Below are 25,400 nucleotides of genomic sequence, written 5' to 3'. Positions count from 1 at the left end.
ACAGGATTCTACAAAATCAATTCTGATTAAATTGCAAACACCATTTTTTACCAAAATAATATCAAATAGTTTATCTTAATAAATATAAAGTATACTGTAAATAAAATAAAAAAATCTATATGATATGGGCCATCAAATGGAGGTATTTTGGGGGTATGAAGCTTGAATGGAGCCGAGTGTGACAGCCGAGACAACACTCACAGCTGCTAGACACATGAGTACCCAGTATCACAACCTGCTGGGTGACTCGCTGAGTACAGCTGCACTGACAGCCAGCACCAAGCTGCCAAGAACGTATGAGAGACCGAGGAAAAATTAACTATGATGTATAAGATCCCCGAGGGTGTTAAGTCAAAGTAAATATTACAGTATGTTTGGTGTTCTTTGGCAGCTTGAGTAAAAAATACCCCGTCCTCTGGAATTTTTCACCTTGAAATATAGAATATACAAACCCCCTGCCCAACCCAGAATTTTAGCTAAACTAGACAGGCCTTCCTCCCATTAGTCTGGATTAGAGGAAGCTTTCTGTAATCACTATTGTAATCACGATTACTTGCCATGTAATCATGAATGCAATCAAGTGCTTAATTTTTACAGTAAAGTAATTGTAATCCAAAGTGTGGCATGTAATTGTAAACGAATTTATTACCCACATAATCGCCCCATGTCTAGCCTACACAACTACCCATATCAGCATCTCAAAGATATATACAGTAAACAGAAATGTTGTCTATGATTCAAGAAATATCTATACTCTTATACTGTACTGTAATTTCTGTGATTACAGAAAATTTGAGATAAACTGCATCATGTTTGTAACCCACTCCTCACCTGGCCAAGAGGTTGACTGCACCACCCTTTGTCCTTGGAGGAAAGAATTCTAGTGAAAAAAATTTGTCATTAGACTCAATACGGCTGTGGATCTTCTCACTGAGACTGTGATAGCCAGTGAAGTACTCTGGCATGTGAAGGTGGACATCTTCTTCACTGGGAGGGGGATCTATAAAAAGAAATAATATAGTACAGTAAGTAACAAACATATACAGTGATCTTGGATGAGGAGTCTATAGGTACTGCATCTCATTTTCCAAAATATTTTTTCTTGCTATTGTTACTAATCTACGGTAAGTAGTACTGTAGCTATATATTGTATAGGCAAGAGTATCATACCTGGCCCTTTTATCTCCACAGTTAGTGTACTTAGTTGTAATTTGGATGAACAGTGCTGTCAAGAATAGTTTGGGTTCTGGGTTAACATCGTGCATGAAGCTGGTTACTGTACCAGAGACAGGTAAAGATATACTCGTCCTAAAAAGTTCTCGAAAAGCTGGGCATGACAGATTTCACATCTATGACTCATGTTATCTCAGAATGGTTGGTATGTCTGGTTACTAAGTGACTCAATATTTTGTAATAATATACTGTATGTAACTCGTCTTTATAGTACTGTACAGTATTTACAGGTGAAAAGAATTCAATTAATTTGAAATAAACTTCCTCAGAAAATAATGCTCAGATTTCTCATTCGTTTTGTCATATTGTTTGACCCTTAATGTGTTCAAGAACTTTTCATGGCAAGTGTACACTTAGTACCAGTAACAGGATGTTTGATTCAATGATTGGGTAAACTATCTGGCATCACAGCCTGTGACCATTTGATACCAAACATTAAACTCATAATTTAAAAATGATATAAATAAATAAAATTCTATTAAGTTTAAATATAAAAATATAAATAAAATAAGATCTTATGTATATTTAAAATCACACAGTTAAGTACCTCTATTGCAATAAAAAATTAACAAGTCCACCATCAGGTACTGAACTTCTCTCACTGAACACCTCTGAGATGAAGGAGCCATCCTCCTGCTGGCACTCAGCCAGAAAATGACTCCTCAAGTCCCTATGACTGAGTCACTCGACCAGCAAGGGTCTCACAGTCAGTGGCCCCAGGCAGTCATCACAATGGGGCTGTGGTCCTCTGACCATAAGGAAACTGTAGGCGAGGTGAGTGTGTCTAACATGTAGATTCGTAAGGACAGTCTCATAGCGGCGGGGCATCCAAGGATATTCCCATGGATAGATCTTTGTAATTTCTCGCAACTTGCAACTTGTTGAGAACAGATAAATTGTCCCACTGTAACTGTCTGGAGGTCCAAATGGCCGACCTGACTGCGGGGAAGAAATCTCTGAGGGAGGGAGCACATAGGAGCATGACGAAAGGCAACAGACTTGGCCACCTCGTCAGCCCTCTCATTACCTTGTGCAGACATATGGGCAATAACACAACAGAAATCCACATTATGGCCCTGCCGACAGAGGACAAATAGCCAGTTAAAAACATTTAAAATGAGAGGGTGGATGGGATTGAAAGATTCTAGAGAAGGCAGTGCTACTCTGGAATCACTAAAAATAGTCTGGTACAGGCACATTTACTACCAGTAAATAGTACAGGTACACTTGGTACCAATAAATGGTAACGAGTAACTACACTTGGTACAAGTAACAATTTCAGGATATTGGTTGATGATTTAAAAAAACCTGAGTAAAATACTGTACAGTATTATAGCAGATCTCTACCAAATTACTGCTCTTTATCTTCAAAACAGTGGAAATACATGAGGAACACACAAACACACAATGTATTTTATATATACTGTATAGTACTGTTTATTAATTTGCTATTAATTTTATTAATTGTTGTAATGATGATGATGACAATAATAATAATAATATTATTATTATTATTATTATTATATTTTCGCTCCCAGGCCCTGATGTGGGTCAGTGACCTGTGCCCAGGTGGGCTAATCCCCATAAAAAAAAATTTATATATATATATATATTTTACTAAGCATCGTAACTGCTTACCATTTCCTGTTTGTGCATGAGTCCTTTGGTTAAGAAACTCTTTTAAGATTGGCAAAGCCTCAGGAGTTCCAGGTGATGCCAGAGTCACCGTCCCTTCCTTCACCATCTTGCTTAACTATACACCTCTTGGTCACTCTTGCTGTAAAGAAAAAGACTTGTTAGATTGCATAATTCAATTCAACAGGAGTAGGTGTGGCTTAAACTACTGTACAGTATTGGTCAAAATAAAGTCACATAAAAATTTTAAAAAAAGTTAAAATTTTGGCCAGGAAAAAAATAAAATTTTATTACTGTACACTGTACAGCAATACCATTAGTAAGTTAGGTTAACGGGTTGGGTTGGGTTATGTTTTAAACATTTTCTTTGATCAGGTCATATTTTGTCTATAAAAAGAACTTATCATTGGTTTTTTTTTCATAGAAATACTGTACAGTACTGTCGGTAGTTTTACACTATGATTTTTTTCCTGTAACTTTTTTATATACTATACTGAATTCTAATTATTAATGAGAATCTAATTGAATAATCCCAGGCTGTTGGGTTAGACAGATTAGTTTTATCTGCTTCATGTCATCTGGTTCTTCACAACTGGATTTGTATCTCATGAATTAAAGAAAACTCACACATAAAGAATCTACAAAAACTTTTAGAAAATAGCGACCATCGCCTTAACCAACTGTGGATGTAAAATACAGCAGAGCATAATTTTGGCTGTGAATATTTGTCTGGTTGTCGATTAGGTTTTTTTTTTTAGACTAACACCAGAGGAAGTTGATAGAATTAGTCAAAACTTTGTGGACACGTTATTTACAATTCATTAAACAGGTAAATGGAAACTAGAATGCACAGAACCTATTACTTTACTTTTACTTTTATCCTCTTTCCCACTGATCAGCTCGTTATCCTTAGGCAATCGGTCACGTCTCTGTTACACACTGTTGGCAAGTACTGGGCATGCACCGGCTCCTGAAGTACTAGGCTTGTACTGGCTCCTGAAGTACTGGGCATGCACTGGCTCCTGAATGTACCTGTACCTGCTCCAGTGATTGTCAAGTGTGATCTTGAAAGAGCTCACACTCGATGCCATCACAACTCTCTGACCTAACCAACCTATAAAAGTAAACTACCTAACACCTACCCAACTTACCAGAAAAAACCTTTAAAACATACCTGAATGGACTCTTGTTTCTATTTTTCTATTTAATCTATTGTAATTAACGTTTCCACAAAGTTTCGTCTCATTCTATCAACTCTCTGTGTAAGTCTGAAAAAAGACCTACCTAACCGACAACCGGACAAATATCCAGAGCGTATAATTTAATATCGTGAGTCAACTAAGGAAAATAGAGGAGATATTTATTCCTAGCTGAACATAATTAGTCCAAATAATGTATTTTTTTGGAGACACCTGTAGCTAGCCACGACTACAGTATTCATACAGTAAGCTTTATATAATTTATAATATCATCAGCTAGCGACCACTACCATTTAATGTTTTAAAAATGGAAAATACTTATAAATACTTACTATACAGTGATATAAACTGTAAGTACAATACACTGTACCCAAAAGTTGCCATTTAAAATACTGCAGACGACGGTCAGTGTGTTCAGTTGTAATGATACCATTTAACAACACCAACAACTATGAATATAATGTCCTCATGTCGTCAAAATTTACTTCATGGACTTCTAGTAAATCTAAATTAATACAATTTTATGAATTAATTTTTATATCCTTCATACTTACGCATTAGTGAGCAAAAGGCATCACCTCACCCTGGCCACCCACCCGAACACTTCAAATGTTTCTCACAACGTTCATCAGTGTTACCTTCTACCTCAGGCCTCAGCCGCTGGTATGTAGATTATGTATGTCTACCTAATAAAATGTGCAGGTGTATAACAATGGTTTTTCTTTGCCTAAAAATTTATAAAATGGAATAGAAATGAAACCGGAGCTAATATGGACGAATCTTGTTACTATGATTGACCACTAATATGGAAACCTAACAACCTAACCAAATCTTAACTTGTCATAAACTGATTAAACCTAACCTAATTCATTGTAATTAAACCTAAATTACCCTAATCTACCCTAATCAAACTTAAGCATGCCTACCTAACCTAATGACATATCCAGTATTGCTGGATATGACTCATTTACGAACCTATCTCAAGAATCCTGCAGGAGGGGGTGTGGTTATCTAGGCTAGGCAAGACCTTAGAGCCAGCCAGGCGAGGGTACAGGAAGAGGATGTTTTTGAAGAGTCCAAGTGGTGTAAAATTAAAATAAAGGGAGGGGACTTACTTATCGTCGGGTGTATCTACAGATCCCCAAACTGTGGCCCACTAAATCAAAGGAACTTAAGAACCTTAATAGACAACGCGGCGATGCTCAACCCTAGCCACCTCCTTATCATGGGGGACTTTAACTATGGCGACATCGACTGGAGAAACGAGTCCACCCCGGATGACTTGAATAACCCTGCTACTCTTTTCGTAGAAACTCTGAGAGATAATTTCCTGTTCCAACATGTTAGAGGCCCGACACATTACAGAGGGGAGCAAACACCCAAGCACTTGACCTCATCATAACAAACGAGGAGGGTATGGTGGCCAAACTGGAACACCTTGCCCCAGTTGGCACCAGTCACCATACAGTGTTGTCATTCAGATTTAACTGTTACCTAGTTCAAGATAAGGCCAGGCCAAGGTGCAAATATTACAAGGGAAATTACAATGGGATGAGGAAAGAGATGAGGGGTATCAACTGGCCTGACTTTTGTGACTTATTAAGGTACAAGAACGCAGACACTACGCTGAATATCATAACTAGTAAAATGACCCATTTGATCGATAAATATATACCCAAGACCAAACCCAGTGCTTCTAGGAATACGAGGGGATCACTGCACATGAACCATGCGGCGGTCGACAAAATTAAGAAGAAAACCCAGAAATTCAAGACGTGGGTTGGGTCAAACGATGAGCAAGACAGGAGGATGTATGCAAGAGCCAGAAACCAAGCAAAGATAGAGTGTAGGAGGGCTGAAAAGGAGTTCCAGAGGCTGGTTGCAAGCGAGGTCAAGTCAAACCCAAAGGCGTTTTACCGCTATGCAAAGTCGAAATTGAAAACGCGAGTAGGAGTATCAGACCTGAGGCTGGTGGATGGTAGTTACGCAGATTCTGACCAGGATAAAGCTGAGGCATTGAACAGCTTCTTTTCCTCAGTGTTCACAAGAGAGGATGCAACTAACCTTCCTGCGTTTGAGGACAGACGGTTCGACACAGCACTGACCCACATTGTGTTCACAGAAGAGGGTATTAGAAATAAACTGTCCAGGCTAAAGGTCCATAAGAGTCCCGGCCCTGACATGGTGCATCCTAGAGTGCTAAGAGAGTTGTGCAACGAGCTTGCAGAGCCCCTGAAGATCCTGTTTTGTAAATGCCTGGATGAACAAATGGTCCCCAGTGAATGGAAAGTGGCTTATGTGAGTCCTATCTTCAAGAAGGGCGATCGTCACTCCACGAACATCTATAGACCGGTGAGCCTGACCAGCATAATATGTAAAGTACTTGAGAGTATTATCAGAGATGCCGCAATGGAACATCTAATACGAAACAACCTTGTAAAAGATTGCCAACACGGTTTTATGCCGGGGCGCTCTTGCTTAACACAATTGCTCAAGGTATTGGATATTTGGACACATATTCTGGAACGGGGTGGTAATATCGACAATATTTACCTAGATTTTGCCAAGGCTTTCGACAGTGTACCCCACGAAAGGCTGAAAATCAAACTGGAAGGGTACGGAATTCGGGGAAATGTCCTAGCGTGGATAGAAGACTTTCTACATGACCGCAAGCAGTGTGTGGTGATAAATGGCACGAAATCGTCATCTGTACCTGTAACATGTGGGGTACCACAGGGCAGTGTATTAGGCCCACTGTTGTTTGTTTGTTTCATAAATGACATGCCTGACGTTGTACACTCCTCCATACAAATGTTTGCCGATGACGTCAAGTTATTTCGGAAAATTAAGAACCAAGCGGACTGTGAAGAGCTGCAGAAGGACCTCTGTGGGCTCCAGGAATGGTCGAAGGAATGGCTGCTGAGATTCAATGTCACGAAATGTAAGAGGATGCACCTGGGGCGTACCAACGGTAAGGAGGCGTATCATATGTCCCAACGGGATGAAGAAACTGCACTAGTTGAGACTGTGTGTGAGAAGGACCTAGGTGTGTATGTTGACAATGAGCTGAAGTTCTCGGGCCATTGTGAGAAGAAGGTAAATCAGGCAAATAAATTATTGGGTCTTATAAGAAGGTCGTTCAGATATCTAGATGGTCCGTCCCTCGTAACGATCTTCAGGAGTGAAGTGCTTCCCCATCTGGAGTACTGTCACCCCATCTGGTCCCCGAGATATGCTAGGGACTGTCAGTTGGTTGAAAATGTTCAAAGGAGGGCCACCAGGCTGGTGCCTGCACTTCGGCACCTCAGCTACCCTGAGAGATTGGAGCGCCTGAACTTGCCTAGCTTATACTACAGACGGGCAAGGGGGGACCTAGTTAAGGTGTGTAAGCATCTCAGGGGGCACTACTCAGTTGAGTGTCCTTACTTGGAGCTGGCGGACGCTCGCCCCACAAGGGGTCACAGCTCAAGATTGAAGAAGCCGCAAGTCCAGAAAACCGTGAGGGCAAACTTTTTCGGAGTGAGGGTTGTAAACTTTTGGAACAATCTACCAGAGAGTGTTGTGACGGCACCGAGTGTGAGCTCTTTCAAGAGAAGACTTGACCAACACTGGAGCGGGTTCAGGTACATTCTGGAGCCGGTGCATGCCCAGTATTTGCCAACAGTGCGTGACAGAGACGTGACCGATCGCCCGGGCGGCTAGCGAGCCGATCAGTGGTGAAGAGGATAAAAATAAACTAACTTAACCAAACCAAGATACTGTGGGGTTATGAGATATTGGTTAGCACTCAGGATGGGATGGAGAAAGGAAACTCACAATGTGCTCTCTGTATACATTTTATATTGGATGTACAATGCAGCTTGGTGGCTGGTGCTGGGAGGAGGCAGCGTGGTTACAAGCGTGAGTAGGGAGAGCTGGTTGGTGAGGGTGCTCAGAGGAGGTGTTGCTTGCTGCGGCTGTAGCTAGAAGAAGGACAGGTCACGGCCAGGTGAGGTCTTATATAGCGGGGGTAGGCGTGGCTTGACTGTTGACCTCCGCTTTGTTCGGGGGCGCTGGTTAATTGACCTTGCCCACGAGGTGCAGGCTGGTGAATTCGCGGGGGTCGGCTAGTCAGCGACACAAGGCGTTTGTAGGGGATGAATCCACTACAATACGAGGGTTCCTTATAATCCTGAAATCTATTCGTTCTTAATTTTTTTTTGACAAAATATTGACAAAAGACAAAGGCTAATGATGGCTAATTGTTCCCAACAAACATATCTAAATATAAGCAGCAAAATCAACAGTAACATTCAGAAATTAATATTATCAAGTAAACCGACAAAGGAACTATCAGTAGTTTAGTATTCAGTCTAACCCATACGATTCAACAAAGTTACTAATCATGCGATATAAAAATATACAGTATATACAAGTATACTGTATATTCCCAAAATATAACAATATCGCACAATCGATGCCTACGTGAATTAATTACTATTGATATCCCAAATGCAAATGTATTCTCAATATAAACCTTCCATGTTGGTACTTGTACTATACTGTGTCTGCAAAAAATACTTAAATAGTCCATTCTTGCCACGTTTACATGCCAGTGTTGTGTGTTGACCAAGGAGCACGTAATATACTAAAATAACTTCCTCGGTGTTTACGGTACTCTCTGACGTACTATACACTTCTCAAGTATTTATGCGGGAAAGTTGTCCCCATTTATAAATAACTTAACAAAAACTTTATTACCATTTTATTGATCAATACATTTACATTCGCAAATTCAAGTCATATACAGTACAGTAGCTGATCATGTTATGTTCTCACCTTGACGATATATCGTACCATCTGGCAACACTGAGCACAGGTGCCAGACGCATATCACAGAGTGATCACGTGAACAAGGTATAGTATGGCACATCGCTATTTGTTTCATTTATTATAATTATTTTTTAAGGTTATAAGGCACGTGATTACAGCCTGTTTTATTTATGAAATATTGACATCTGTACAATTCAATTTCACTGTCAATTTCGGTAATGTTACAATTGTACAGATGTCCGTGCTCTCATATGTTGAACACTATGTGGAAGATACTCTTTTTTGAGGAGATAATGTAGGTAATCTACGTTGTATACCTACACCTGCAGGTATGCCACAGAGCCACACATACCAATCTTCCCGGGACATCACTAGTTGCATGTAGCATTTTCGGGAGGCATCGGACCCACCCTGTCAGACACGGCTCGTTAGCCGCTTGGACGATCGGTAACGTCTCTGTTCCACACTATTGGCAAGTACTGGGCATGCACTGGCTCCTGAATGTATCTGTACCTGCTCCAGTGTTGGTCAAGTCTGGTCTTGAAAGAGCTCACACTCGGTGCCGTCACAACACTTTCTGGTAGATTGTTCCAAGAGATCACAACTCTCACTCCGATAAAGTTTGCCCTCACAGTTTTCTGGACCTGTGGCTTCTTCAATCTTGAGCTGTGACCCCTTGTGGGGCGAGCGTCCGCCAGCTCCAAGTAAGTTGGGTGCTGTAGGCGCTTCTGCACTTCACCTTGCACAGGATGTAGGGGGGTGCCCAATAAATAATAAAAAAAGGACACTCGACTGAGTAGTGCCCCTTGAGACGCTTATACACCTCAATTAGCTCCCCCCTTGCCCGTCTGTAGTATAAGCCAGGCAAGTTCAGGCGCTCCAATCTCTCAGGGTAGTTGAGGTGCAGGCACCAGTCTGGTGGCCCTCCTTTGAACATTTTCAACCAACTGACAGTCCCTAGCATATCTCGGGGACCAGAAGGGGTGACAGATATCTGAATGACCTTCTTATAAGACCCAATAATTTATTTGCCGGATTTACCTTCTTCTCGCAATGGCCCGAGAACTTCAGCTCATTGTCAACATCCACACCTAGCTGTAAACAAGGCGTCACTCATATCCGCCACGGGGTTGACCGCTGCGTGTCCCGCTCGCGTTGGGCATCCGTGATGAGTAAGGATGCGTTGGTCTGGTGGGGGTTCAGCTGCAGTTGTAGTGGTGTCATCTCTGAATTTGTGTGGTCAGAGAAACCTCGCCCAGGCCCGTGAAGAGCAAGGGCAGTGCTGACTCTGTAACACTTACGGTGCAGTAACTTTTATGGTGCAGTAACAGTTAGAACATAAATTATGGTGCAGTAACACTTATGGTGCAGTAACACTTACAGTGCAGTAACACTATTATGGTGCAGTAACACTTAGGGTGTAGTAACTATTATGGTGCAGTCCTCTAAGGTGACCCGTCGTAATACAGTACTGTACTTCCTTAGGTCGTTTTCAATCGACAGTCTAGCTTATCGCGGGGTAACTACTTCAAACAGGGAAGCACCATCTGTGTAGGTGAACGCCCTTCTTATAAGACCTACTATACTCGCTTAGTTACTTTTTTCTGTCAATGATCCGAGAATTTCAGATAGTCAACAGACACACCCAGGTTCTTTACACATTTTTGTCTCCGTTTACGCTACGGGTACTTCTTCGTCCCGTTGGGTCATGTGATACGCCTCCTACTCTTGGTTACGACCAAGGTGAACCTTACATTTCCACCGTGTTATTGAATCTTAAAGTCATTCCTTGACCACTCCTGAAGCCGACAGATATCTTTCTGTAGCTCTTTGCAGTCGGTTTTGCTCTTTAGTTGTCAGTGTTGTGAGTAGTGTAAGGATGGTGGAGGGTGGCGCCAATACATTTTCTATTTTGGACGCACCCGTCAACGTTTCTCTCCAGCACTCGTGTAAACAAAACTCAAGTCAATTTTCAGTTACAATATCAATATAATATTTTCGAATGTCTTTTTAGTGTACCGTAATAAATATTTGGGGTTTAAATGCAAACAGCATTTCCGTTTGTCATATTGCGTCAAGCGTTAACATAAAAGAAATAAAAGTAAAGAAACACTGGTAGATACACGCTCTTGTAAATAGTTTCTGCGGGTTACCATCACACGTCCCACAAAACGTCGCAAGACAACACATAACTTTTAATTATTCTATATTTTCCTCTCAACATGATGTTTTCAATCAATCACTGTAGTATTATATATATATACATATATATATATATATATATATATATATATATATATATATATATATATATATATATATATATATATATATATATATATATATATATATATATATATATATTACGCTTATGGTTTACTTTAAATATATTTAATTAGTTTCGTAAAAATATTGCAAAACAACTATGCACACACGTACCATTGACACACAGTAGAGGGAACACTAAGGCGGATGATAGAGGTGTACCACGCGAGCAGTCTTCTCGGCCGAGAGGTGAGCGACCAAGTGAGGAGGAAACAGACGCGTCATTCCGTTTTACTTCCTGGCCGCTGGGATAGTTGCAGTTAGTCTCTTGATACTTCAAATTATAACGTATTTTCTGTGTACTATTCGCGTCATTTAAATTTTGTTTATTTCATATAATATTCGTTTTGGAACGTTTGTTTTGGTTGGAAGTATATCTGATGTCAATATACTCGATTAATTTTCAATTAGGATTACAATATCTGTGAATGACCGAATGCTAAACGTTACATCGTATTAAATTTTATCCCCCTTGTTTAACGTTGCCCTTCTTTCACACACTTCTGATTTGGCGTTATTAAACTTGAAATACACTGTAGAGGATGATTTAAACATTAAGCGTCAACTAAACGTATAATAACAATTTTCTCAGAATAAACAGTGGGGGGGGGACGTTCTAGCGAGCGTCTTGGCTGAGATGGATCAATAGAGTAGTTTTCCATTCACGGGGGCTTTACTGTAATCAGCAGTACTCAAACATGACTCTCCTGGCCTCGATACAGTAGTTTTCCATATCAGCGAGCCTGTTTCTGTATCAAGCATCTGGGCCCCTCCCCTCCTCTCCAGTAGTTGCATCATAGACTATATACTGTAGTTTTGATACTTCAATAATTCTACATCTGAAGGATAACACGTTATAGGTACCACAATAAGTTTAATATTGCAATTGGGGCATTTGGTATGTGGAAGACGTGTTAACTTATAAAATTGGCAATACAGTCCATATTAAAACAACCGTCAACTTTTGCAAGTACATAATATTTACTTTTTACTTTTATCCTCTTCACCACTGATCAGCTCGTTATCCGCTTGGACGATCGGTCACGTCTGTTACACTGTTGGCAAGTACTGGGCATGTACCAGGTCCTGAATGTACCTGTACCTGCTCCAATGCTTGTTAAGTCTGATTTTGAAAGAGCTCACACTCAGTGGTGTCACAATACTCTTGCAGGTTGTTCCAAGAATTCACAATTCTCACTCCGAAAAAGTTTGCTCTCACTGTTTTCTGGACTTGTGTCTTCTTCAACCTTGAGCTGTGACCCCTTTTGGGGCGAGCGTCCGCCAGCTCCAGGTATGGACACTCGACTGAGATGTTTGTACACCTCAATTAGGCCTTGGTCTACATATGGAACATTTGGACTTGTTACCTCACTCCTGTGCTTCTGATCACTGTTAACAAATCTAAAATAGAATAAAACATGTTCATCTTGAATGCATATTCCCCTTCTGATTCTGTGACCACAAAATCCAGCAGGGTATGTCAGTGACATCCATCTATAACGTCTTCATAAATTCGTTTTCGTTTTTTCACTCTCTTCTCTGGAAACTTTGGTGTATTCCCATGCTGTTTGCAACATAAGCTTCAAAATGCTGGGCAATTTGTCTCATAATGAGCACACTGCCCAAGACTTGCACACTGCACCCGTTGTGCATGGAACTTGTCACCATATGTCCGAGTTTTTACTGCAATGTTAAACTTTTTTTGCAATACTTTTTACTTCTGTAATTGTAAATTCAATTTTGGTAATTAATATAATCAAAATTAATCTTACAGAATTTTGTAACTTAACTATAAAGGATGATAGGAAACATTTTATGGCATCATTGATGATATTCCCATTTATTGCCTCCCTCATATCCTATTGTAATAACCATTGTAATATTTGAACCATGGTCTGCTCTAGTGACACTTAAATCTGAAAACATCCAAATGATGGCTAGAGCTGATCATGGTCCCAGTAGTTTTGGTGTTAGTTCCCTTTTATAGTAGTGTCGGATAAAACATGTTGGAATAGGAAATTGTCTCTCAGAGTTTCTACAAAGAGAGTTGCTGCGATATTACAGGTATTATTAGTACTGTATTACAAAACTCGGATCTCCTGAAGAATATTAACTACCATATTGCTAACCTAATTTAACCCCACCAAGTAAAATAAGTTTATGCCTAATCTTCAGTTGATCTCAAAATTCTACAGCCAATCAGGTCATTGTCTGCCTAACTTCACATAACTTGCATAAAACATCTTTCTCACAATAGAAATGTATGGAATCAGTAAGATCAGTATGGCAGATAAATTTTCAAGAATTTACAGATACAACCTTATTGTAATTCAAGAGATACCTGAATTATTTCCCATAAACATTCCCCTGTGCAGGGGCAGCTCCAGGAATATCAGGGGGGGGGGTCCAAGAAGTTGTGGGTGGAGGACCATGGTGAGCAAAGCGAGCCCACCCAGCTGGGGGATTTTGGGGGTGACGCTGTGAGCCCCCCCCCCGCGAATTTATATATTTTAATCTGACCAATATCATTGGCATTTTGAAGTCATGTACACTTGATGTTAGGAGATATTCTGAGGTTAATAGTAATTACTTTTTACTATACAAAAATGCCTGAGTACAATAAAGTACTGCATTAAAAAAAAAGTATTGGAATTTTCTGATGAAAAGGAGGGGTCTGGACCCCCAGGACCCCCTGCTGGATCCGCCCTTGCAGTGTGTTCGGTTGCTTTGCTAATCCTAACTACAGTAATGCTTCTTTTTTTTTAACATGGACAAGCCCACCCAGGTACAGGTCATCGACCCACAACGGGGCCTGGGGGACAAAAAAATAAGAGTAAAAAAATTTTTAAATTAAAATTAGAGGAAAAAAGATTATATTAATCTACACCACGAAGATGCTGGAAAACCAGCTTTTTAAAGTGAAACAGATTGTATGAGTATGGAAACACAGAAGAAAGCAGAGCATTCCACAGTTTGGTTATGTGAGGAAAGAAGGATGTACTAGTGTGACCGACATCCACAGAGAAACGGTGGGCACCGTGGGCAAGACGAGTGTTACGAGCCCACTGCCTTGCTGGCGGTACACAGGATGCCAAATCTAATGAACATTGCCTGTTAAAGTACCTGTAAAAGAGAGAGTGAAGCAACATTGTGGCGAAGAGTAAGGGAAGAGATTATTGACTAAAGGAGAAGTTAAGAAGACGGAATGCCTTTGATTCCACCCTATCTAACAGTTGGACAGAAGAAGAACCACCCCAGACCGCTTTATCCCTCAACATGGTCATGTATCAGTGAATATGCAGTCTATCCAGTTTTTGTTTACATCACCTTTGCCTTTTAACAACTCAGCCAGGTTTTCCATTCCACAGGGAAACCACTTTTGACATATTTTTTTGGTTAACACCAGACAGTTTTATTCAGCACAGAGGGAAGCCTATACACAAGAGGTTAAAGACATCATGATGATACAGTTTACAGTATAATAGTTCAAAAAGTTTTCATGCAAAACATAACGAATACTTGATGTTTAGAGTGACCTTAATTGGTTAATATAATGAAGTTGATAATGTGTGCTACCCCAAGCATAAAGCATTTGTGTTGAGTACAATTTAATATCATGAGTGGCCACTACAGCTCAGTCTTAAATCAGCCCCAAACTTTGAATTAAGAACAAGTATTGTTACCTTTTGCAGTACAGTAAAGTACAGTACTCTCTGGATCTTCACCATAAAATTTCCTTACCCACAGTATTATTTATTCAAAAGGAAATGTACACTTCAAATAAACAATTTGGTTCTTTTATTAACAAACATGGTCAAAATATTTTGCTGATCACCTCACTGTGCATTTGTCACTCAGATTCATTGCAAATTGTAAAGAAAGCATTAAGTAAAATGTTAATGCTTTCTTAATACTGTAAACATATAAGCACTACTTGGTTTTTCTTGTTCTGTATAATTTTAGCCAATATGTTCAAACTTAATAAGAACATTTGAGCAACATACATGATAACCAAGCAGCAGGGAACATTCATTATCAAAATAACTATATTTTTATCCACAAAATAAACAAGAACATACAGTATCATTATTAAAATTAATGCCAAGGTACATGGGCTGGATGTGCTGTTGGGGCCAACTTGAAGTATCTTGCAGTGTTATGTCCAGAACCTGTGGCCCCTGACTGTTGCAAGGAGCCCCCAGTGGTTCCGGCATCTGTTACATTTTCAACGGCTTCACCGCGGAGAGTTGAAATACACTTCCAAATATCCAGATAATTGGCTGTGAATGAGAAGCAACATACACTGTCACATTTACAATTCACAAAACAAAGTTTTCCCAACACTTTCTATTTATCTGAATCCAAAATTTATTACGAAATTTATATCTGTACTTATTTTATTTCTAAGTTTTGTCAAATTTCCCAATATTGTACCTAAGTTTGGCAACTGAAACTTCTATGTAAATTCTTTTATGGCCAAAGTAAATGCTTTTACCATCTATACTACTCAGCATATGGCCAGTGTTGTTACTCAGGTGGTCTCGTACTTGAAGTTTTTACTATATATACAGGGCCCCCGAAATTACCGGGGGTTAGGTTCTCAAAATGGCCGCGAATCGCCAAATCAACAAATAACATTTGTGGACCTGGGAGGGGGGGGGGTACATTTTTTTACTTGTGTACAAAGAAATGTACCGGTATATATTCCCTTTATGTGTTAGTCCTCAGGACAATTATTTCTTTCACCTATACTGTATATATGTGTGTGTGTGTAGATACACACACACACAAAACACATAGCACAAATAAATAATAATTGGAAAATCCTCTCACAAATAATCAGAAACAAATTTATTTAAAGTGTGAGTCTACCCTCAAGTCCGTGCTTTATTATAAAGTAATAAATCACGGACTTGAGGGTAGACTCACATTTTAAATAAATTTGTTTCTGATTATTTGTGAGAGGATTTTCCAATTATTATTTATTTGTATGTGTTTTGTGTATGTGTGTATCTACACACACACACACACACACACATATTTACAATACAGGTTGACAATCCCTTATCCGAAATCCTTGGAGCCAGAGGCATTTCGGAATTTTTCGGTTTTCAGAATGGTTAGTGTTTTTTTTTTTTGTATTAGCCCACCCAGACATAGATCACTGACCCACATCAGGGTCTGGGGGGCGAAAATATAATAAAAAGTATAATACTGTAATAATAATAATAATAATAATAATAATAATAATAATAATAATAATAATAATAATAATAATAATAATAATAATAATAATTATCATAATAATTCATAGGTCTAGGTCGTGTTTCTCACTGTTGATCATTTTTTCATTCTTGTATTTCTTTATTATTATTATTATTATTTTATTATTACAGTATTGTTATTATTATTAATATTATTATTATATTTTATTTTTATTATTATTATTATTATTATTATTATTATTATTATTATTATTATTATTATTTTATTTTCGTGTATTTTTATTAAAAATTTTATTTACTATGAATAATTATTATAATTATTATTACTATTACATTTTCGCCCCCAAGGCCCTGATGTGGGTCAGTGATCTATGCCCGGATGGGCTAATCCCTGTTAAAAAAAAAAAAATTGCCCCACAAAAAATACTTTTGGTTTTTAGAGCTTTTCGGTTTTCGGAATTTCGGATAAAGGGTTGTCAACCTTTACAGGTAAAGGAAATTACGGACTCTAGAATGAATGGCTCCCTGTCCCTGCCGCAAAAATGCCAGCAACTTTAAAGCTACCCACAGACATTCTTGGGTACATTCAGGGTGTCATCCGCGAATAATAGAGGAACGTAAAATAAAAATCTGCAAACTTGGGGGGCCTGTATAGTTGTAAGAAAATAAGTAATTTAACTGTTTTATTCATGCTTTTCATCAATTCACATGTATTTAAAGAAAAACACACTGAAATACCATATACAGTAAGGGTGTGTTTATGGGCAACTCAAGTATCTCAGACATACAATACTACAGCTGCTAATAATATACGCAGATTTTGACAATTCCCAGGGGGCAATGGAACCTAACCCCTGTGAATAATAAGGGTCAACTGTATATATAATCACTCTAGTTTTCCTAAACCAATCAATTAATTATAGGTGAATGTGAGGTCAAACCTGACAATAATTATACAGTAATTAGTATATTAGCTGCCAACACAACTGGGAAAATGATCGCAGAATGCAGTACCTTTCCAGAGTCGGACACACCCATCATCTCCAGATGAGGCCAAGATAGTGCCTGTTAAGTTCCAGCAGACGCGCCACACTGTGGAGCCGTGGTCGTCAAATTGTCCTGCTTGACGCACCTCAAATATTGACAAACTGCTCTGGTTCTGTGTTGAGTCTTCTCTGAAAAGAACAGAGAAAGATAGAGTATACTGTATCAATATAACACTTCAATTGAACTACAATACACAACTGGGAAAGGAGTTACCAATAATGGTAAGGTTCCTACACTGGGGTGATAAGTGAACAAATTTAGAGCTCCCTTTGCAATATCTTAATCACCTTTATTTTCCAATAATCTTTCAAGCCTCACAATGGCAGGCCACTAAACTCTCCTTTGACTAATAAATTTTAATTAGCAGTTAAATTTTCTTGATACAGTTTACTATATATATATGAAAGAACATGTGACTAGGTTACCTGCCAGGGGCTTGATGCTTCCCTGTTGACATGAGGCTAGTGCAGTAATCCCAACTTTATGTATTTTATTACAAGTAACAAACAATAATAAGATGTGCAAGCCTGAGGACGTACAGCAACAACAGTGATGAGGAGGAATATATGATGAGTGAGAGGAACTTTGATGCCCTTCCTTGTTTTGTTGAAGACACAGCTGAATGATGATGTGAAGGGGTTAATAAAAACTTTAGTGTTAGAGATAGTAGTGATGATGATGATGATGATGATGATGATGATGATGATGATGATGACTATGATGATGATGATGATGATGATGATGATGATGATGACTATGATGATGATAAGGAAGTTGGGGAAAGAGATGGTAAAGGAAATGGAGAGACCAATGAGAATGTGTACATACTAAGAAAGGGTTGACAGTAGGGAAAACAAGATTAAAACAAAACAAATGTCAAAAGTATGGTCTTTTGACTCTAACTTGGCAAATGAGGCCTCAAGTCAGTTTCTAGCACGGCAATTGATTGGCTGGTGAATGTACATGCCAAGAGTCAATTTACAGTGCCAAATATTACAAAACAGTTTATTCGGCATCACATTTCCCCGACGTTATGTCAAGGAGAGCAGCCAAGTATAAATAAAATAAGTTAACATTAACCCTCTTTACTTATAAAATATCAATGTAACTATTGTTGCAGTGACCATCAAATAAGCAAGATTTTGTAGCCCAGAATTGATATTTGAGATTTGGCAACACTTCTGAGCATGTGCTGTGGGCTTTTAAAAACAGATGGTGCCATATTGCAGTAAAAATTTTCCTTGACATCTGAAAATCATCTCAAATTGCAAATATTTTATGGTATTTTTGGTATTTTCTATGGGATTATAACTGTAATGTACTTCCCTAAGGCTCATTCCTGCCTCTAACTCTTCAAACGTTTCTCATTCTACTCTGGTGACCTCTCTTTAAGCACCATCTGAACCATCCACACCTCCAGTTCCCCCATTCATAACACCAAATGCCAATTCTCTCAGCACGGTATAATAAAAACAACCACAACTCACTTGGTGGGTTTTAGGGTAATGATCCTGACATCCTTGGTAGCAATACCCAAGAGATGATACGAACGACCAAGATTGGGAGCGAAGGACAGGTCGTGGACAGGCTCTGTCACAGTCAACAATGTCTCCACTTTGGTCCATTTGTGAGTGTTTGCAGAGAACTCATAAATAAACACTTTCCCACCTGAGCCTGAATTTGGGTCATCACTGCCTACTGCAATCATGGGTGCATGAAGCCTGAAAATAATGGCATCATGGTTAACATTACAGAGATTATAATTGGAGAGTTTTCAGTTAGCTAGGTGTATATGTATAAAGCCTATGTATGTTGTATCAGTTATATAGGTCCATATGTACAGCATATATGCATATTCTATGTATGTACAGTTACCATTATTTTTTATTGTTATATTGTCCAACAGCTGGCAAACTACCATACCACCCAAACTAACGGCAGGGTAGTAAACCATATCAGCATGGGTAGGTCTGGCGGCTCACCAGGCAGTCTTACCTGTCTGTCCATACAGAGATGTCTGTCCCGAGCTCTTGCCTCTGTACAGTACTGATACTCTTTCAGTAAACTCCAATGAACTAATTGTCTTATTACTCGCCAACTCCTATCAATGATTACTTAAAACAAGCTGGGATTAAGACTTAACTCCAGGTTATAATGTTCTTACATGCAGGTACAGGGGGGCCCCCAAGTTCGCGGATTTTTATTTCGCGGTTCTCTATTATTCACAGATGACACCCTGGATGTACCCAAGAATGTCTGTGGGTAGTTTTAAAGTTGCCGGCATTTTTGCGGCTGGGACAGGGAGCCATTTATTCTAGAGACAGTAATTTCCTTTACCTGTACAGTATTGTAAATATGTGTGTGTGTGAAGGCACACACACACAAAACACATACAAATAAATAATAATTGGAAAATCCTCTCACAAATAGTCAGGAACAAATTTATTATAAATGTGACAGTCTACCCTCAAGTCCGTGCTTTATTACTTTATAATAAAGCACGGACTTGAGGGTAGACTCACATTGTTAATAAATTTGTTTCTGATTATTTGTGAGAGGATTTTCCAATTATTATTTATTTGTATGTGTTTTGTGTGTGTGTCTCCACACACACACATGCACATACAGTATATACAATACAGGTAAAAGAAATAATTGTCCTAAGGGCAAACACATAAAGGGAATATACATTTATTTGTACACAAGTAAAAATGTACACCCCCCACCCACCCTCCAGGTCCGCAAATGTTATCCGCTGATTTGACGATTCGCGGCCATTTAGGGAACCTAACCCACGCGAATTTGGGGGGCCCATGTATAAGCTACTGGCATACACCATATAAGTGAGGTATTATGCCAGTGTTAACATGTAGCATTAGCTTGTACTGTACAGTATAGAACAGACCATCAGGATCACAGGCATATAACAATATCACTCAACTATAAGTGTTTTGGTTGTTCCGTTACATCTTTCCACTTAACATACTCATACCACCCAAACATTTCAATACCTTATTGACTAATGTCTTGGTAACACCACACTGTATCTACTCTTTAATACATTTCTTGAGTCTAATAAATACCTTTGACATTAACTCTACTGTTTATACACAAATAACCAAACTCTTGTCAGAGATCCATGCTACATGACCAAACAATAATATGAGAGAACATTTCATCCTGCCAACAAACCTCACCCATCCACCACTCCCAGTCACTCTATCTGTCCACAGGAATGATATTGTACCTCACTCCCTATTCAAATTCTCCTCAGTCTGAAATAATCTAATGACTCAAACTTCCTGGCTATGAGGTTTGAAGCTAAACTAAGTATAGGCATGAATAACCAATTACAGTACTCTACTGTACTGTATTTCCTTCCAAAATCATGCACTACATATTAAAGATAAAGCAGGTATAGCTTTTCCTCCATATACAGAGGGATTCAGTTCCCAAAAAATTGCATGTAACAAATCCAATTTTCTCAATATCTTATGTTACAGTACAGTATTCACCATATATAGTGAAATTAAATCAGAACTGAGAAAACAGTGTAATGATGGTGGTGGCCCAGTGTTGCTGCAACAGGTCTTTGGCACACATTTCATCTCTGCTACATAATTTAGTGAAGGACACGAGGGAGACATCTACACCCAGCACACACTATTACACATACAGTACAGTACTCTGTGCTAGCAAATGACACACATTAGTACAGTTTGGATGCCTGCCATATGGAAGCTAATCATCTCAAGTTATCATCATCAGTAGTCATAAATCTAGGTTTTATATTTACAATAATTCTTGTTTTAATTAATTAAAAGTAATAATACTGTGCTTTAGTAAGCAATAATAGCTTTAATTCTGGAGTTGGGCTTGATAAAATTTAGCCTACTGGAGACAGCAACTTGGGGATTCATTAGCCCATGGGAGACAGCATATAGGAAGAAGGCTGCATTTTTTTTAAAGCTATTTATCAAACAAAAAAATGCGTCTTATATGCCGTAAAATACAGAACAGGGCACTAACACTACGTTATAATGTGGTCCAATAATCGTGGACTAGGTGTATACTTACGTAAGTTGTATCAGTACAACTTACACATTATTTTTCCATTTTTTAATCAAAGCTTCAGTGGTTCAGAATTTTCAATAGTCTGGCACCGGTCTGGTTCCAAGCTTGTCGAATTAGTGAGGTTCAACTTGTATAACATTCCCACCTACCGAGATGGTGAAGGGTTCCAGGAGATGCAGGAACATTGTAGTTTACAATTGATCTCATAATGTGGTGACCACTGATTAAGATTCATAACATCGGGAGCTTCGTAGATACGTACCTGCATGAGAAAAAGATAATGAAAGGGTGTGTATGTGCTACTCATTATTGTACATGATTCTGCATTTTGTTCTTAAACACAAAAAATTGCCAAAATGAACCTTAACAATACTGTACTGTATTCTAGTACAAAAAATAGCTCTTTCCACCCCTCAAGCCATCCTCTGGGTGATGTCAAGAGGTAACCACATAGCTATACCAGCCACCTAGCTTGATGTACTCTAATATGATTTTGAAATAAAAAACATATATGATATTAAACTATGAAATAAGAAAAATAAAGATTATGAATACACATTCATACTCTTTATTATTCTTATTTCATAGTTTAATATAAAATATATTTTTTATTTCAAAGTCACATTAGAGTACATCATTGAAATGATTGTTCCACAACTTTTATATTTTCATTACACAACAATGGGAACATGCGCAGCCATTTCACACTTGACTGGCGATGTGTTACGGGGATTTATTACACACACACACACACCTCCTGTCTCTCTTCCATTGGTTTAATTTCTGCATTACTGTATTGTGAGTGTTTATGTTCAGGACTGTATGGAATCCAACCCTTCCATATAGGTATTGAGGGATGACTATGTGGAAAATTAAATAAAAGAGTTATTCTATAATCTTAAATTTCATATTTATAATGCTCAAATCTTTCGTCAAATAAATTTTCGGCTGACATTCTTTACTGAAGGTCAAAACACAAAGGCTCTTTCCATGAGTCATGTTCAAAATTTTGTACTTGCTACCAAACACTAAAGCATAACTACAAAAAATAAACCACTATACAGTACTTGAGACTCACCACCCCACCAGCTGAACAAGTAGCTAATTGCAATCCTTGAATCTTGGGGGCAAACTTGACATCCATTACGGAGGTTCGTGAGTCCACCAAGCCAGCCCGCTTTATCCAAGTGCTGTGAATACCATTTCCTGAGCCGCTCACTGTCGAAAAACTTATATTACTAAGAGATTATATGACCAATAATATAAAGACGTGTTAAAGGCGACTTTTAACTAACTGTGTGGACCTTTGCATCCAAGTCAATAGTCTACTGCTGAGACAACGGAATAATATGTACTTCTACTACAGTACAGTACTTGAAGCCATCCATTATAATATACAAAACAGCATTATTTTCACCCTGGTTACAGTTCCACATACTGTATAATATTTCTGTCTCTTACTACATTAGCCTGACACATTTGGCTGCAAATCACTATCAGAGAACTTTATGAATAAAAAAATGCACATCTATGACAAAACACTGTGGGAGCATCACAACTTTCATGTACATAACACAGATTGTGTGGAAAAACAGCCAAATTTGGCTATATTCCTTTTTCTTGCTGTAAACACTATTTAATTACAAACTGACATAGTGCTTATGTTAAGCCATGTTCATTAACAGTGCAAGAGCAGCAACCCCCAAAAATCTTAAAAAAACCAACATTAGTGATACAGAAAATTGACCTTAATGTAATGTAGAATAATGTAAAACATTAATATTTTCATAAATTTAAAAGTAGTACAGTACAGTACCATACAGTACAGTATATGGAAAGTGAATGTGGCTCTATTTACTGAAAAGGACAATCAATTCTCTTTACTACAGTATAATAATAATAATGGCTGCCCCTCATGTAACGAGGTTGGCCGGCCCAAAGGCCACCTAGGCGTGAATTTGTTCAAGGTGTAGAAGCTGTCGCCAACACAACAACCACACACTAAGTTAACTCGTTACATGACCCAGTGTCAAGGAATAGTCCGAGAAGACCGGACAACTCGCCAACTGCACTGGCTAACCAATACCCCGGAATACGATCCACAAATTGATTAACATCCAGGTCCCCAATTACTGCTAGGTAAACAGGGGCAAATGGCGTAAAGAAACTTGCCCATAGTTTCACCCTGCCGGGGGATTGAACCCGGGTACGCTCGCTTGCGAGGCAAGAATGCTGACCATTACATATACATATACACACACACAGTAAACCCTTGTTATTCACGGGGGTTAGGTTCCAAGGAATGGCATGAATAGGCAAAACTGTGAACAGCAACTTAAGCTACCTTAGTGTACTACTGTATATCTATACCAAGCAACCAACCAGCACCAGCAGCACTCATCCCCTCTTTTAACTTATCTAATAATTCAACTTTCTTTGTCAGGGTCATCACCGACTTCTGCCTTTTACATTTCACTCCACTAGCACTGACACTAGGCAGCCTTTTAGGGGCCACTTCACACAGAAACACTAAAGTGTTGTGCCGTGGGAAAAGGCTCGCAAGCTAGCCACCATCTGCTTACTGCAAATCGTTAAAATCACAAATCACAAACCACCAAATGGCAAGGACCTAATATATATATATATATATATATATATATATATATATATATATATATATATATATATATATATATATATATATATATATATATATATATATATATATATATATATATATATATATATATATTTCATGTAGATCCACAATGAAAACGTGGATAAGATAAATCTTGATATATATATACAGTATATACTCACCACTTTCTTCCCATATAGCTGCTGTCCGATCAAATGAACAAGTTGCAATGATCTGACCAAATTCTGGATGGGCCCAGGTCACCTTCCACACAGAACCACAGTGGGTCTTCCAAGAGGCAGTGCACACCCACTCCCCATCTTCATTCAGGTCCCAGATCTGTTCATGAAACAAAAATACTATAAAGTACTTTATTATAAACTGCTACTTTCATTTTAGACCAATAAGAAATCACCACTAAACATTGACATTTAGGATAGTACTGTACAGTATATTGTACTGTATGTTTAACTACAGCAAATAAAGTCACATGGTTGTAGTGAATATTTTGTTTTCTAAATTTCTTAGCAAGATCACAGAATCTACAGCACTTATGATAGCTGAGGCAAAAGTAAAAAAATATACTATATACAGGGCATTATATATAAGGAATGGTCTACCAGCCCAAGTAGTGGTGGTGGTAGACCTATGGGATGGTCTACCAGCCCAAGTAGTGGTGGTGGTAGACCTATGGGATGGTCTACCAGCCCAAGTAGTGGTGGTGGTAGACCTATGGAACGATCTACCAGCCCAAGTAGTGGTGGTGGTAGACCTATAGAACGATCTACCAGTTTTACAATATGGTATAGAGAATAGTACTGAGTTCCCAATTACCCCTTGAGAAAACTACCAAGACCAATCAAGATTCCCAACCCGTCCTCACAACTCACCTTAACACTCTGATCACTGGAACATGTCGCCATACGTTTACCATAGAAATCAAAAGACACATCATGAATAAGATCTTTGTGTTCAGCGTTCACGCTTTTAGCCACAAACATCTCGTGTTCAAAGGTCAGTTATGAACTACCGTAACTTGTGAACTCTGAACAACAACAACAACACAGTCCGGACATCGTACATTAAGGCTACTGTTGATTAACTTCCTCACTGTCGTACTGTGGTTAACCCGTGAGAGACAGACAGACAGATACACCAATAGACAGACAGACAGACAGATACACCAATAGACAGACAGATAGATAGATACAC

The 25,400-nt window shown here is 38.7% G+C and overlaps 2 protein-coding genes and 1 long non-coding RNA gene across 5 annotated transcripts in view; 1 reads left to right on the top strand and 2 right to left on the bottom strand.

Annotated features, from left to right (window-relative positions):
- LOC121871205 (methylenetetrahydrofolate reductase-like) overlaps window positions 1-11,421 on the bottom strand; it is a 27,206-nt gene extending 15,785 nt beyond the window's left edge. Inside the window, exons 1-3 of one of the 2 annotated variants that reach the window (XM_042373397.1) lie at window positions 11,319-11,421; window positions 2,872-3,010; window positions 832-1,000 (exon numbers count right to left, since the gene is read on the bottom strand). In XM_042373397.1, the coding sequence (XP_042229331.1) occupies window positions 832-1,000; window positions 2,872-2,977 (275 nt within the window). In that variant the 5' untranslated portion in view covers window positions 2,978-3,010; window positions 11,319-11,421. Of the gene's footprint in view, window positions 1-831; window positions 1,001-2,871; window positions 3,011-4,399; window positions 4,509-11,318 lie in introns of those variants that run through there. The other variant, XM_042373398.1, reaches the window with a different exon arrangement.
- LOC121871208 lies at window positions 9,160-19,555 on the top strand. 2 transcript variants are annotated; one of them, XR_006089843.1, is made up of 3 exons: window positions 9,160-9,326; window positions 17,452-17,697; window positions 19,383-19,555. It is a non-coding gene; the product is annotated as an uncharacterized LOC121871208 (long non-coding RNA). The 2 variants fall into 2 exon arrangements; XR_006089844.1 differs by lacking the exon at window positions 9,160-9,326 and adding an exon at window positions 9,541-9,583.
- LOC121871206 (nucleoporin SEH1-like) lies at window positions 14,582-25,275 on the bottom strand. Its single transcript, XM_042373399.1, has 7 exons — window positions 25,079-25,275; window positions 24,371-24,527; window positions 22,629-22,768; window positions 21,700-21,812; window positions 18,964-19,197; window positions 17,444-17,604; window positions 14,582-15,484 (listed from the first exon to the last, which is right to left on the bottom strand). Exons 1-7 carry the CDS (start codon window positions 25,187-25,189, stop codon window positions 15,300-15,302), a joined length of 1,101 nt encoding a protein of 366 aa, XP_042229333.1. The 5' UTR covers window positions 25,190-25,275; the 3' UTR covers window positions 14,582-15,299.
- Between the last annotated feature and the right edge of the window lie 125 nt (window positions 25,276-25,400).

The sequence above is a fragment of the Homarus americanus genome, unplaced genomic scaffold (genome assembly GCF_018991925.1).
Source record: "Homarus americanus isolate GMGI-L3 unplaced genomic scaffold, GMGI_Hamer_2.0 scaffold40565, whole genome shotgun sequence".
In the NCBI taxonomy this organism is placed as follows: domain Eukaryota; kingdom Metazoa; phylum Arthropoda; class Malacostraca; order Decapoda; family Nephropidae; genus Homarus; species Homarus americanus.
Note: the sequence above shows the minus strand (reverse complement) of the source record. Positions and strands in the feature narration are given on the sequence as shown.